This window comes from Oxyura jamaicensis, chromosome 8 (genome assembly GCF_011077185.1).
Source record: "Oxyura jamaicensis isolate SHBP4307 breed ruddy duck chromosome 8, BPBGC_Ojam_1.0, whole genome shotgun sequence".
NCBI lineage: Eukaryota > Metazoa > Chordata > Aves > Anseriformes > Anatidae > Oxyura > Oxyura jamaicensis.
The window spans coordinates 23,662,955-23,678,962 of record NC_048900.1 but is presented as its reverse complement, the minus strand read 5'-3'; the positions used below and the strand labels follow the sequence as shown (position 1 = coordinate 23,678,962).

The window sequence follows — 16,008 nt, the reverse complement described above, 5'->3', positions numbered from 1 at the left end:
GAGGGAAAAAAAAAAAAAAAAAGATCCTAGAAATCCAAAAAGGCTCATCTGGGAAAGGAGAGAGAGGAGAGCGAGAGGAAGCGGGATGCAACTCAACCTGACGCTGATCTGCTTCGTCTTCGGGGGGTTCCTGCCCGACGCCGCGGCCCGGCGGGAGCAGATGGACACGGGGCAGTGCGACCTGCCCCGCTCGGTGAGCCGGGCCGGGCCGAGCCGGGCCGGGCCGGGCCGGGCCGCCGGGGGATGCGCGGGGGGAGCCGCCGCCGGCAGGGCGAGGGGGGCGCGGAGCGGGGGGGAGCGGGGCCGGGGGGGACACGCGTGGCCCCGCAGGTGTGGCGCTGCCCCACGGGTCCCCCCGGCACGGGAGCGCGGCAGCGGCCGGGGGAGGGAGAGGAGAGAGGGGAGGACACCCTCGCTGTCGCCACTCTGCTGCCTTCGGCACCCGGGGGACCCCCGTGGGGATCCCCGCGTGGGGCCGGTGGGGTCGCTCCGTGCTGCTCGTGGTTGTCTGCTCGCCGTGGTTCTCTGCTTGCTGGGAGCTCTGCTGTGGGTTGTGGAGGGAGGTTCACCCCCCCCCATACACGACACGCGCTGCTTCGTCCCCACGGGCCACCCGTGGGTGGCTTGCCCGTGGGTGGCTGCCACTGGCACTGACAATCTCCTGCTTTCCTCCCGCCAGCAAGGAGAGCTCAACTCCTTCCTCTGGACCATCCGCCGTGACCCCCCCGCCTATCTCTTCGGCACCATCCACGTGCCCTACACGCGGGTGTGGGACTTCATCCCCGACAACTCCAAGGCCGCCTTCCACGCCAGCTCCAGCGTCTACTTCGAGCTGGACCTCACCGACCCCTACACCATCTCGGGGCTGGCCAGCTGCCAGATGCTGCCCCACGGGGAGAACCTGCAGGACGTGCTGCCCCGCGAGCTCTACCGCCGCCTCAAGCGCCACCTGGACTACATCAAGCTGATGCTGCCTCACTGGATGACCCCGGACCAGCGGGGCAAAGGACTCTACGCCGACTACCTCTTCAACGCCATCGCCGGCAACTGGGAGCGCAAGAGGCCCGTCTGGGTGATGCTCATGGTGAACTCCTTGACGGAGACCGACATCCGCTCCAGAGGGGTGCCGGTGCTTGATCTCTACCTCGCCCAGGAGGCCGAGAGGATGAAGAAGACGACGGGTGCGGTGGAGAGGGTGGAGGAGCAGTGTCACCCGCTGAACGGGCTCAACTTCTCCCAGGTAAGGAGGCTCCTGGGCCTCGTGGCATATCCCAGGAACTGGGAGCCATTCTCCTCAATTTTTTGTCAGTTTACCAGAGCAAAATTGAAGCCTGTTGCAGTGGGGTGGGATGCTCGAAGGCTTCAGCGGCCTTTGCATTGGTCTGTCTGTTCCACCACACTGGTCCATGCTGCGTGAAAAAAAAACCAAAACAAAACAAAAAAAAACTGTGATGTGCACAGTGAGCACTATGAGTTTATCATGTGTATTATTTATTTGAGAGGCAAATGTCCAGGGTGTGAATGTGTGTGTCTGCTGGCTTGTCACTTGTGAGGGAAACTTAAATGCCTCTGGTCAGTTTCTGGAGCTGGGTAAAAAGTGCTTTTTAGTTTGTTTGTTTTCAAATAAAGCAGCTCTGTGGTACTTGTCACGAAGGGGATAAAGCATGAACAATGAAAAAAGAAATTCAGCATTGTTCAAATAGATTTAAGTATGTGCAAACTGTTGGTCGTCTTTTAGTAGTTACTCTGGTTCAAAACAAACTGGCTCGAGTTGTCCTCATGGTCTGGGGGAAATTAAGTGTGTAATCTGGATGGATTTTTTTTTTCATTTTAGAACAGGTAAAGCTCAGAAAAAAGAAAAGGATGTAGATTAAGAAAAAAAGTTATTGGTGTAACTGAACTCCAGAATTCTTTCAGTGGATTTAGCTTTAAACAACCAAATGCTAAGCCATGAGGTCTATTTCATTTCAGTGGATTAATCAGGAACACAGTCACAGCTATTGACTTTGCTTTGTGAAACTGTTTATGTGAAATCAGATTTACTAGAAATTCAGGAAATTAATGTGTGTGGAAGAAAACAAATAATCCCAGGGAAATTTAAGACGGTGTCAGTTACTGCTACGATATTTCATTTTTAACCTTCTTTTCGGCATTAATTTTAGGTCAGTTATTTCCAGCTGTACCTTACTGTCCTAGTTTGAGCAAAAAAATTCTTGGTGATGCATGAGTAAGGATTAAAGGACTGATCTTTGTTGTGATTAAAATGTCCTTGGAGTGCCTTCAGCCCTTTCTCCTCTGAAGTCTAGTGGGAGCTGTCTTAAGAGCAAAAAGTCTAGCTTTTACTAAGAGTTGGTTCATCTGATGTCCTGCGCTAGAAGACTAGCTCTGCATTCAGACTTCACAGGAGATTGGTCGCATACACTTTTTTTGGGGGGGGGATGGGTTGTTTTTCAACAAAAATAATAAAAATTAAAAAAAGCCCCCTGGACATTTTCATTAGTTAAGATACATGCAAAACATGGAATTTGTTTTTCCTTCTTCTTTTCAAAATGCTTAAGTGCCCGTCCTTGCTATTGACCTGCTTCTTTAAGGTGAGGTAAAAATAATTAACCATTGCAGACCTCTAGTAGCATTTGGTTGTATTAGGTCAAACATGGAAGTTAGAATCGAGCATGTGCAAGCACTTGGTTAAAGACGTACCTCTTGGAAGCCTTTTAAATATGAATCATATTACATTCTTTTTCTTTTTAGAGAGAGAGAGAAGGAGTGAGAGAGACAGGAAAAGGGACAGAGCACGAAACTCACTGCTGCTCTTACCCTAAGTCTGGTTTTCGCTCAGTCACTACACTCTAAATAGAAGCAAAAATTTCCCCTTCCCTTTGCTACAATAGTAAACTGAAAAAGAACAGTGTTACTGCCCAAGACAAGTAAAGGACAGTCATTTCTGCAGAAAGTTTGAGTTGATTAAAAAATACATTTTAATTATTGCAGAGAATTGATATTACTACTTATACACATCAGTGTACAGGAGGATTTTTCCTAGATTGAAGCTTTTTCGGGGAACGAGGCCACCAGAACAACACGAGACAAAATTAAATAAAACAAACCAGATATTTATTTTCTTGCTTCCTCTAGATTTCATGCATCCTGACACCTGGCTAGTTGTTTAACAATAGTAATTTGTAATGTTATCACACCGTCTGGCAGTCCTACTGCTTGCTGTATTTCTGTGCTAATTTAGTGGAGTGGATTACTATTGCTAGGTTTCACCTCCTAATTCCAGGTTTTAGAGCCTTCCTTAAGCAACACGTAATTAAGCCACACTAAAATGGAAATCAGAAATTGAGCAGCTTTTGTCTCGTGGGGTGTTTGCACAGTTTGATGAGAACATCTGTGATAAATTACAGTCCCGAATCTGCTAAGGGCATCAGCAGTTTTTACCTGTTTTCAGCATTACTGTTACAGGAATACTGCATGTAATTCCAGCATTTGGATTCAGGTTTTCAAACTGTGCCTTGCTGAATCATGTCAGTGCTTTTGTTCCCTCTGTCCCCAAAGTCCAGTATTTTTGCCCTTAGCAAATTAAAAAAGAAAAAGGCTTTTTTTACTTCCCCTCAAAGGCAGCTTTGTGCTACTGCAAATATTTAATCTGACTACATGCACCAAATCTGTTAATCTGATACCGTGAGGAGGAGGAAATCTAGGAGTGGTCCTGGTGTGGTACTTGGTTTTGATCTGCTCTGAAAGAAAGCGGATACACTTGCATTTTTGACCAAGAACGATCTTTGAAACGTTCTGTGCGTCACTTTGAAATGTTGATTGTCTTAGCCGGATGAAAAGATTAAGGTGGCTCATATAATTGGCTGCCTCCTGGAGAGCTAGCTCTTGCAGGTAAGAGCATAGTGCATTGTTTTGTTTTTCTTATTGTAAGCTCAAAAACTTTGTAGTTTGAGACCCCGTTCACCCTGGAATTTCTGGTCAGCATTTTGTGCAGCTTTCCCAGCCCCACTCCCTTTGCCCTGCCTTCCCACCGCATGGCTGCACAGCTCTCGGAGCATCCTTGCTTCTCCTGTGGCTCTGGCTGGTGACATAAAATCTATGTGTGGGGCCTAGGTCTTATGTAGCTGGTGGCAGGGCTTCTAAGGCACAGCTAAGGGCTGGGGTGGGAGCCTGACAACAAGGGAATTCAGATCAGATTTAGGCCAGGTTGAAATTTCACAGCTCCTTGGTTTAAGTAGATTTAGGGTTTCACTGAAGGCAAGACAGAAAAAGCTAAAAAACGCACAGAGAAGAAGCAGCAGACAACTATTCTATCTGACAAGACATATGTTTATTTACAGGGTGACCAGAAAAGTGCAAAATCAAATGTCCCAGGACTGAGAAGAGCTGATAGAGGGGCAAAGGGAGTTCCGGGCCTTGTCTGTTTGGGATCCCATGTGGAGGCAATGGACCAGGACAGGCCCATGCATCCTTCGAGGCCTAGATTAGGAGAGGGCTTTCACCTCCTCTCTAGGACCCTCTCCCCAGACTGAAATATACTGCTGTTTGGGCCAGGAGGATGCTGAAGGTGACTGCTGCAGCTGCTCAGGTCTGTCAGCGTCCTCTGACAGCCCTTTCCCTTTGCAGAGGGCAGGCACTGGGCTGTGAGTGCTGCAGGGGGCTCCTGCTCGTCGCCCTGGCGCTGCCTGTCCTCAGGCCACAGCTGGTCTCCACCAAGAGCCAGTGAGGCCAGCAGCAGCTCCACACAAACTGCTCGGCCTCGGGGAGCTGGCTGTAGCTCTTGTTTCACAGCTCAGGCCTACCTCTCAGCAGGGTTCCCAAACTGGGAATGTAAAGGTGTACGTGTCCCTTCCTCCAAGCTGAAAATAAAACCTTTCTCCCATCCCATCACAAATTCTCTCACTGCAGGGAGAATCTCCTTGCAGCCGTGCCAGATGCCCTGAATCCCAATGTTTGTAAGGGGAGTTTGGTGTAGGGATCCGACTTTATCCTGACCGAGCTGTCAGGGAAGTTGTTAGGCCAAAGGGGAGCCATGAGCAGCCCCTTTTCTCTTCCTCTGGTTGGGGTTTTCTAAACTGTGACTGAGTATTCTCTGGCCGGTATCATTTCAAACTGCAGGGGGAGATGTTAAATATCAAACCGGTGTTGATTGGATCAGAGACTGCCTCAAAGAAAGAAACCTTAGACTGTGCCAGATTAAACTTCACACTTCACCATTCTTCCCCTTTCATTTCTTTGCCGCCTCATTCTCTGCACAAATAAACCTTGTCTCCCTACTTTCTACCAATGAGACAGCATTCAAGGGGCAGAAATTACTTTGTTAACAAAATCAGTCTTCATTTCCCAGGTCCTGCTGTTCCATCAAACCCTGGGACATGGCAGCTTTGATTACTCTGGTGATAGGATTAGAGGAGGAACAAGTGCTGTTTAATAAAAGGCCAATGGGTGGTCCATCAAGTTTGGTCACTGACAGATCTGCAGTCTTGAAGCTAGACCTTCAATGGCAAAACAGCATGACATTAATATATAGACAGGCCCACGGCTGTGGACTTGCTATTCCATCTCCTCTGTCCCCTCAAAAAAATTAAACATTTCTGTAATCCCAAAGCTGAGGTTCTGGGAGCTGACAGGAGCTGGCATAATTCACTTCAGGGGGAATTTGCCTGTTTCTGTGAATGAAAGATCCAGGCTCCAAGTTTTTAGAACCAGATTAAAGGGTTCAGTTTCAGAGCTAGTTGACTTTTGACAGCCTGTGTAATTTACTTGAGAGAATATTCTTGATTTGATTTGTTTTGTCTTGTTTTGTTTTATTTTATTTTATTTGTTAGGAAATGTGGTATTTGCCTAATAAAAATTGTGCCTTTTTGATTTCAAAAAAAATCATTTTTTATCAAAAGGGCAAGATAATCAAAAATAGTTTTCTATCATCCGTTTAGATTGCTGGTTATTGTTGGAAGAAACATTGTTAAAAGGCTTGATTATGTATGCATGCACATAATTTTCAGCTTGCTGGCTTTAATTTAATTATCACCCCCTTCACCTCCCTCCCCAACCCCCGGAGTAAAAAACAAATACAAAAATTCCCCACTAAAATTAACCTTGGAGTGGAAATTTGTCCAGCAGAAATAGAAATCCTTCCACTAACGTCCTCTGAATACTCTGCAGCTAGTGGAGCTAGCTGCTTTACGTCTGTGCCAGGGAACTGCTGAGGGTGAAACTGTGCACGTATTAAAACAAGGGTAGTTACAACAACAACTGAAAGGATCAGCAGCTGATGTTTTGTAGGTGTAAGTGACTGTACGTGCTGCTCTTTACAGCCGGTTACTGTGTGCTTCTTCACCATAGTTCCCTTGGAAGGCTCACCCTGGCATTTGAGGCCTATGAAGAAAATAGCCAGTCAGTTAATAACAGCTCCAGCTGGCAGTTCATCTCTTGTAATTGATGAGTATATAACTGCAAGAGGTGCATATGGAGCAGGTGAGGTACGAGCCCTACTTTCCCCAGATCCTTCACACCTCCCTTGGGAAGATCCAAGCCCGAGACAGTTCTGCTGGCCTTCCACAAACAGGCCCGAAGAGATCTTTGCTGGTTGATTTGTTTGCAAAATTATGGGTGCTGCTGGTAATAGATTTTAGGCAGGAAGTGTATCTTTGTAAGGTGGGCTGTGAAAGGAAAAAACCCCAGAAAACCAGGGTGAACAAGGCATGTTTGAGGCAGATGAACGTTACCAATGTATACAAGTCAATTAACAGGATTTAAGGATTTTTTCCTGTGTGTGTGGTGAGAGATGAGTTGGAGTCAGAGCATGGTCTGTGTCTCCCTGGCAGCGGGGAGCCCTGAGAAGCTCAGGGGACACCCAGGCACATGCTTTGCTCCCTGAGGGAGATCCACTCCCCAGGTTATGCTCAGGGAAGTGGATCAGAAGAGGATTGATGGCCTGAATCCATCCCTGTCCTCAGGCACTAATGCTGCTTCCATACCTCTGTGGGATCTTCCCTGGATAGTTTGTCACCTTCAAACTGCTCCCCCAGTGAGTGCAAAATACACCCCTTTTCAGTAAATGATATTACTACAACGACAATTTTCTGACTGTTTGTTGTCTGCTTTCGGTTTCTGATGCTCTTGCAAGAGCAGTCAGGATCCTGCCCTGGGCCCAGAGTGCTTTCCTTATAAACAGAATGAACCATTGACCTTAAAAACCTCAACTTGAAGTATAGTGCAACCTACAGTCCTCAGAAAGTCTTTAACAGCCTCCCCTCAGCTCCCTGGTGAGTAGCAATCCATGTTATAAAGCCAGCCCACATCATTCAAGCTTGTCGGAGGTTCCTGTATTGAAAAGGCCAGAAATGATCTTAAGCAAGGGCACTCATTCACCTTGCACTCCTGTGGAGACAGAGATCAGCGGCAGGGCTCCCGGCAAAGCATATTTGGGAACTTCAGAGGGACATACTGTAAAATAACAGGCTTCCCCTGTGCTAGGCCTTACACTACAAAACCATTAATCTCTTCCGTGTTGTTAGGAGTTGATGAGACAGGTAAAAAACAGAAGGAATCAGAGAGTTACTGCTTGAGCCACATGAAATTGGTGTGATTTCTTTCATCTTTTGGTCCTGTTTAAGGAGTTCCCTGCATGCTTGGATAGGGGATTTTAAGATATTGTCCCCAGGGCACATACCATTTAGGATAGTACCAAACCTGAGTTTTTCATCAAGGACCAGTGTTTGGGAACTTCATTTTGTGACTTTCAAGAGTTAACATTAGAAGAGCCTTATTTTGCAGGGAAACTTGTCTGCCTCATGCCCACGTGCTTTCCCAGGTTCCTATTTCAAACCTATAAAGAATTCAGATCCTAGATGCTTCTGGACTTAAAATCCACAAAAAGCACTGCGGGGTGGCCACAAAGCTTCAATATCTTTCTGAACCTCTCAAATTATTTATGTGTGGAAGTCTCTTAAGACATTTTTCTGAATATGGCAACAGTTTGTGGACCTAACATTCTTTCTCTAACCCATAAAGCATTATGGGTTCCAGCTTGCTTGAGATACCAGAAATTAAACTGGTGTGTACAGAGCTTAAAATTGCAGAATTTACTGTTTGAATGTAACATCCCAGTTCTTGGACTGGGAACGGAACAAGGCTGTACTCTCTGCAGACTGGGAACAGACGTGCAACTAAAACGCATGACTGGCTGTACCCACCGCAACTAGTAATTACGGCATCTCACTCATCTCCATGGATTTGCTTTCTCTAGTGTTTAAGAGCACAGTGTATCTGTCTTGTGTTACTGTTGTTTATTGAATCTAGTTGTCATTTAAATGCACAGACAATTAGAAGTGACACAGTTAATACCTGTATCAGAAACTCGAGCAGGAATTAGTACAGATGACTGCTACTTTTATCACCAGTTATTCCAACAGCAGTGCTTGCCATTTGACTTTCCAATTTTTAGAGCTTCTGCTGCAAGTCATTTCAGGACTTCTAGCACAATATAAATGAAAGTTGCTAAAAACTGTAAATTAAAACCATGTGTTCAGCATTTTGGGATGGATGTTGTGTGACTTGAGGAGGCTCATTAGCAAAAGTATTTTTAGTTTGAATAAGATCAAAGACCCTAGGTTTTCCACTCTGAGGGTCTTTGACATAGGCCTAGACACCCCATTTCTCATCATACATAAACTCCCATAGCCAGCTTTGCCTGAAGAAATTATCATCCCTGAAATACTGTAATTATATTTATTATCAGTGAGTCACTGCTGATCACCTCTGTCCAGGCACTGCAGCAACAGTGAGGGTTGAAGAGTCCTGCAGATGTCAAAAGGCGGTTTTACTATTGACTTTTTCAGAATCAGGACTGCAGCCCACACCTGTGAATAGCAGTTGCATGTGGAAGACCACTAGGTATGAACCAGATCCTGTATGTTGCACTCATTCCAGAGTGTCCCTTGAAGCCAGGGGTAACAGCGAACCGTTTCCAGAAATTCCTGTTGTCAACAGAGAAAAAGATTGTACAAAAGGAAAGCATCCCAATTTCTTCTTTTCCTAGGCTCTGTTAACATGGAAGTGTTCCAGTCCAGAGGTTCTTCATGCTTGGTTATCCCTGCAAAATCACTGAGCCCACTGAGATGCTGATTCAGGCTGCTAAACACAGATCAGAAAAGCTAGCAATCCAAACACAGCCAAAATGTTAGCTTAACAACACAATTAAGGGAGTAACACTAAATGCTTTATGTTTTCCCCAGTTTCATCAAACTTGCTTTTTTTACCCTAATTCTTGTATTGGGGTACCCACTGGGAGACACGAATATCCCCAATACAGAAAACGGAGAAGGAGTTGCCTGTGTAGAGCAAATAAAATTCATCAGGCTCACCTCCTGAGCCAAGGAATGAGAAAAAGGAAACAGAAACCTTCAAGTTATTTTCAAACCTCTTTCCATTTTAATAAAAGTCAACTTATGAGGAACACAGGGAAAATATTTCTTTAAAGTAGGAGCTTCTATGTCTTGAAAGTACCCCCTCAATATTTTAGAGACTTTATTAAATCCAAGGTCTCCATTAGGCTCCCTCACTTTTGTTAACAATCACAATGAAGACTGATTATTCTCTGTACACTTTCTGCCACCACACAAATTTTGCTTTCCTTTGATTTCTTGCAGGCTTTTCCTATTACAGGTGACAGCATAATAGTGATGGGGAATATTTATTTAAATGTGAGACAGAATGCTCCCACTACAGGAGTTTGCATAGTCAGCAGAGGGGGAGAGGGCAAAAGGGTGATTTGAGAAACATGCCCAACTTTTTGAAGGTCTTTGTATTTCTGGCATGTGATTGACTTACAGTTTTAGAAATAATCATCGAGATTAATGTTATTCCAGCAGTGAAGTATGATGAGATAGATCCCAGTGTGTCCCATTGGCTCTATAGCACTGGTAAAATCATCACAGTACTGTTAATTGCAAAAGTGTTAAGCCTTACAGCACATGCGGAGCTGGTTCTAATATAGAAAAGACCACTGGGATCCAACTGGGATGCTAACTGGCGGTTTGTTTTCAAGCTCAGGTAATGTTTTATTTTTGGGCCATCACAGGGAGAAGAGGGGGCAAGTATGCCAAAGGGTCTCAAAATGATTGCTTTTATGAGAGCTGTACAAAAAGCCTTTCTTTCTTTCTCATAATGACTGTCTTTCCTGATTAGTACAGGAAAAAGCCAGAATGAACATCCTCAACAAATCTTATTAGTTGCTTGCTGAAGGAAATAACTCATTAACACAGAGAATTGAGCAAAACTGAATTTCTAGTACCAAGTTATGGCCAAACCAGTTTTAATACTGGGATGCTCTATTGGTTGACAGCTGCCAGCAAACTGAAGTTCAGTTCCTTTGTCGTTTCTCCTTTCAATTTCCAGAATAACAGGAAGGTATTTTCTTTCTTCGAGGCTCTGAAAGTCAGGCCGTGAAACCAGGTTATACCATCCTGAAATAATCCTGTTCTTTTGGTGGGGAGGTGAAGTTCAGAGGGTCACAGCAGCAGGTATTCACAGGCATGAAACAGTATTCGACTTTATGGATTGGCTTGTGGCTGTATGCAGACTTGTGCCGACTAGCTTTTTACCCAGCTAATTGTGTGAGGCCAGGGAGGATTTTCTTTATTAACTCAAGTGGCTTGGCTGTGAAATGAGACATACTGTACAGTATATAATTCAGCTCACTTTCAAAGGCATTTTTGTTGAAGCTGGGTATCCAGAGAGACCTGAGCCTTCAACATATATGCATCAGAAACAGAAATTTAATAATTTGAAGTCAGCTTTTACACCGGTTCATGTTCCAGCAATGGAATAGTGCTTGCTTTAAAAATACTCTATGTCTTAGTGCAAAATGGTTGGTGGTGGTAGGTTTTATTTATTATTTTTTATTATTATTTTATTTTTTTTCTGATGCACCCCTGCCACTTTGATTACTTGCTGTGTGTTAACTAGGGCCGGACGAGTTTGTAAGTGACTTGGTATGTAGGCTCTTCATGGCTCTGAAGTTGAAAGGAAACATGGGTGCTAACTTCAGTGCTTGATGTACATTCTCAAACCTCCTGAAGTCTGAGTTGTTGAGAATCACTTGTGTATCCTTTTGTGTTTTGGGAAGTGCAAACAGCTATAATCTCCCAAAAGGTGTCATATTTTGGCATATTTGGGATGGATTTTGTCATTACTGACAAAGAGATCCCAGTGGAAGATATCCATAGGAATGCAAAACACAATCACCAAAACCCACACAAGATCCCTTATCATGCTCTCTCTAAAGCTGTTGCAGATTCATTTGAATTACACTGGAAAGATTTATCTCTTATTAATGGAGCGCTCTTCATTTTTTAAAATTGAGTTGTTGTGCAACACATCAAGTAACAATGTCATAACACATCATAAATCAGTTTGTTCTCTGAAGGATTCTAGATGAGTTAATCTAACATCCTGGACACAGTTCATGAGCAGTTAATTTTAGCAGTTCTCTTTGATATATATCAGTTAAAGCAAAGTGACTCCAGCCATTACGGGGAGTCAAAACTGGTTAACGGCAAAGCAAGTACAGACAAAGATTGTTCAGAGATAAAGCCTCTGGCAGATCATTCAAGGGATCTTTGCTTTTTATAGAACAATTGTAGCTCTAATACCAGCAGTGTAGACACTCTGGGACAAAGAGAAAACACACACACACACCAAACCACAGAAGAAAACCACACACACCACTTGGTAGTCGCATCGAACAAGAAAGTCAAGCTAAAGTTCACCAACCCTGACGTAGTTACCAAAGAACTCCATGGCAGGCAATGAGATGGGAAGAAATACCCTAAAAAAGGCATTCAGGAATTATTCCCATTGTTAGGGGGAGAAACTGAGAACGTTTGATTTGAAACACAAAGTCATCCGGCAGCCTGCCAAATGCCATTTATCTCAAGGTCATGCAATAAAAATAACCCCAAGAGTTAACTCTAAAGCGGAGGAGCAGGAGGTAGCAAAACAAAAATAGAGGAAGGGATTCCTCTCTCTTTCCTGTGGATGTTTGGCATGCTACTGACAAGGTTTCAAGGCCTGGCACTTGTAACGAGTCTAAAATATTAAGAGCAGCAACACACACTCCGAACAGGGAGTATAGTTGAGCAGGGCGTTGTGGAAGGGACTGCGGTCTGACACCAAGCCACTAAACTGTCACACATTTCTGCAAGAATTAGTCAGGGAGGCTAATTAAAAAGGAAAAGTCAGCCAGAAAAAAATGACTCTTGGAAGTCTAAGTCTGAAAAGATTGATCCCTGTTACACAGTAGAGACAACAAGTATTTATTTACTGTTTAGATTGGATGGCCATGTGCGTTTTCCCTTCTTCCAGCACACCAAAGTATCAGAGCCTTCGCACGATTTTTAAGAGAAAAATAGGCTTAACAACTGTCAGGGTCTGTAATCTATCATCACTACCAGTCAAGGAAGGAAAGGATGTGCTTTGCAGTGATCTCTTGCACCTGAGAATATAGCTTTGAAAATACCAGTGCAACGCTCCCTGAAAGGCTTGGCAGCCATTCTTCCATTCTCTGGAGCAAAGCTCAGTGTGGTTCCTGTTAAAATAAATAAGACAAGTATGTGGTCCTTGGGGCTCTGGAGCTCAAAACCATATTCCTGTGCTCCTCAAAACTAGGCGAGGTGTCTACTACTGGTTTATATAGAAAGAAGTTTTGTGTAGCTAAATAATTCATGAAGAGAATTAGGAACAAGAAAAATGGTTAGTCAATATTTGGGTAATTTATTTGTCATAGTGTTAAGCTTAAAAAGCAGGCTGAGTGAAGTTATCTGTGGTTTCATGTTGAATTGTTGACACAATGAAAATAGTGACCTAAACCTAGTAAGCTGTCAGAAGGACAGCTTTAAATGGAAAGTGTTGTGGTTCATGTATCTCTTACCTTGTTCAGCCAGCACTGGTAGAGATCACTATACAGAGTCCCATCTGTATGGTCTGAGCTCTGGTCTTTCAGAACAGAAAGCAAGCAATCTGGCAATCTGGATAAGACCTAGAAAAACTAATTTCAGCAGGATCTGGGAACCCTGATCATTTTTCTATCTGTATATCTATATCTATACCCATATCTTACAGTTTTATGTCTATAGTCTTTACGTAATGAGTTGGAAACTGAGGTATGACCTCAGAAGCAGAAGCATCCCATTATTATGCCTTAGGCTAAGGCTGTGATTTATCTGCCTGTAAATTTCTCTTTTCAACTTACTTATTTCTCTTAGAAAAAGGTTACTTGTATGTGGCAGGACTGGAGTGAAGGGCCACTTACACAAGTCCAGGCTGGTTGCCATCTCCGGAGCCCTGTAGTTCTTCTGGCAAGAGACACTGGGACACATCTACATCCCTTGGCAAATAGAACATCTCCACCCATCTTTGCACCTCATTTTAGATCCTACTGAAACTGATTTTCTCAAACCCAAATGTTCTTTAAAAATGGCAGACAGCGAAGAATTGCATCATTAGCAATGAACCAAGGACTTCTGTGTTGCAACAACTTTCGTTGAGGGATTATTGTGTTGAAAATCCACAGATTTTGGCACAGGCTGGAGAACTCAGCAGTTCCACTGTGCATGTCCTGCCATCATTCAACAAGCGGACTTTGTTGCTCGACGTCGCAGTAGGGCAGCCAGTTGGCTTCTCCCAACCTCTTTAGGTTTCCAGATGTCATAACAAAATGAGAGAGAGAGACCTAGCCATCTTTCATTTGTTTACGCTGGAGCTGCTAGGCAGAGACCAAGCCACAACACTGCACAGCTTTTCAAAAAGGACTTAATAGGCCTCTCTGTAAACAGATCTAAATATTTGCTCCGGTGACATTTATCGCATCACACGTCTGGCGCGAGTGTTTCGTCCTTGTTTTGCTTGCATGTTTGGATTCTCTTATAAACATTAATGAAGTGCTTGAATACAAATGAATAACCCCCCCCTTCTTCCCACCCTGGAGGGGAGGGGAATAGAAGGGCATGAAGTAATGACAGTTCAACCTTCAACCCGTAATTGTTCAGTACATTCTGATGACAGCTTTCATTCTCACATGCATTAAAAGACTTTATTCGGCATGTACATCCACGCAGAAGGCATTGCACCTTTCTTCAAAGGCAGCTGCAGCCGGGGTTGGGCTGGGGGGCAGTTAGCACACAGCAGTGTGCAGTTTGTTGGGGTTAGCAGGTTGCCCCACTGCTGGGTTGCCAACAGGCAGCATTGTGCCCCACCAAAAGGCATTTAGTAGGGGATATATTTAATATAGTCTTCCCTTGACATCTGTTTTTGGCTATTGTCTGGACAGAATGATGGGCTTGAAACACCTCAAGGTTCATCTGCCTCATGCTGGAGATCTGAGGTGCTAGGTGCTTATTTGCTGGTCACAAGAGGGATGAAGTTGTGAAGCTTATCAAAGCTTCGCCTCTCAGCCTCCTTCAGACTGAGAAAACATTGAATATCTCATTCCTGTGTGGGAGCAGTTACAACACTATTCCTTCTCCCTGTCTAGTTCAAAATGTCACAATATCTTCCATGCACGAGGAATTAGCATCACCTCCTGCCAGGTCACGCAGTACTTTGCTCAGGACCTTGCAGAGCATCTTTAGTTTCCAGAGCTGGCCTTGTAGGAGTGGTGGCTTGGTTTGAGATTCTGTATTAGCCAGGAGAGTTTCTTCAGAAATTCCCTAAACCCATGCAACTAAGCTCTTGGTTCTTTGTTAAGAGCAAAACTGCTGCATTTATCCTGTGGGACATAAAAAAAAGTCGTAAATGCCTAGAAAGTAATCAGGAGTTTATTCTTGGGATGATCTTTAAGAAAAACATCGTGCTGTACAAGAAATCTGCGGGTTAGCTGTCTGCAAGAGTACTAAGTGGGAAGGATTTATTTCCCAATAATCAGGCTTTGGGAGGTCAAGATTAGTACCCAAGAGAAAAAAAAAAAAAAAAAAAAGAAAAAAAAGAAAAAAAAGGAGTGTGTTTCCTTCATCGGAATGATTAGGTATCAAATGGGTTAAAAATAGTCCTGCCTTTGGATCAGTATGTATATGTAACCATTCAGTTTGCACATACTTGTGTAGTATTAGAAAGTGCCTGTCAACTCCATTAATTACCAAATTGCTTATTCATCCTATACATTCCTTGCATAAATCCCTATCAGCTTGGCCTTTCGTAACAGAATTTGTTTATATGAACCGGAACTCTTGATCCTGAGGAGTCTTAAAACGCCTCTCGAAAGAATTTCTTCGTCCGCCCCTAATTTCTTTGTCTGGACCCAGCCTAAGTGCTATTGAGAGGATGCTCTGTGGGGAGATATACTGGTGTGTGGGTGGGAGCAGCGAAATTGTCTGCAGAGGTGTTCCCTTGTCACCTCTTCATGTCGGTAGTTAAAACAGAGGACTGATTTTTACAGTCCTCAGCAGCTGTGCAGTGCACACCAGAAAAAGGAAAAGCTGGGGGAAAAGGACAGAAAAAAGAATTTGCTGATATTTTTGTCATCCTCTGCCTGATGTGCCAACACTAATGGAGGCTTTTTTTTTTTTCTGATTTATAGTCCAGTGCACTTCAGGGTCCCCGTCGCTCAAGCATTCTGCCTTTTGCTCATTTGCTGGAACACAAACATGGAAGTGTATTTGGAGCTTGCTGGAGCTTTAAAAAAAAAATTAAGGCAAGCTGCCAGATCAGAACCTAATACACAACATATGTTTACAGGGTTATAGTCTCTTGCCATGCCGGCTTTAGCGGCGTTCCAGTATGAAATAGAGTAAATGCCTTCCAAGACCTTTTATCATCCATCGCGCTTATCAAAACAGTAAAAATACTGTTTTTATTTCAGCAAACGTGCCTTTCCTCTTGTCTGAAGCCTTTTGAATTCCCTCCTGCATTTGGGATCAATGGACGAGCACGCCCTTGGTCTTGTTTATCTAGCTCTCCTCTTCTCAAGAGCTCATCTGCCTCGGAGCTGGCCGCGTTCATCCACCAGTT

The 16,008-nt window shown here is 44.1% G+C and overlaps 1 protein-coding gene across 1 annotated transcript in view; it reads left to right on the top strand.

Annotated features, from left to right (window-relative positions):
• The first annotated feature begins 6 nt into the window (after positions 1-6).
• The window catches only part of TRABD2B (TraB domain containing 2B), a 281,239-nt gene continuing 265,237 nt past the window's right edge, over positions 7-16,008 (top strand). The window contains exons 1-2 of the mRNA XM_035332878.1: positions 7-193; positions 680-1,240. Of these exons, the coding sequence (XP_035188769.1) occupies positions 86-193; positions 680-1,240 (669 nt within the window). The 5' untranslated portion in view covers positions 7-85. The remainder of the gene's footprint in view (positions 194-679; positions 1,241-16,008) is intronic.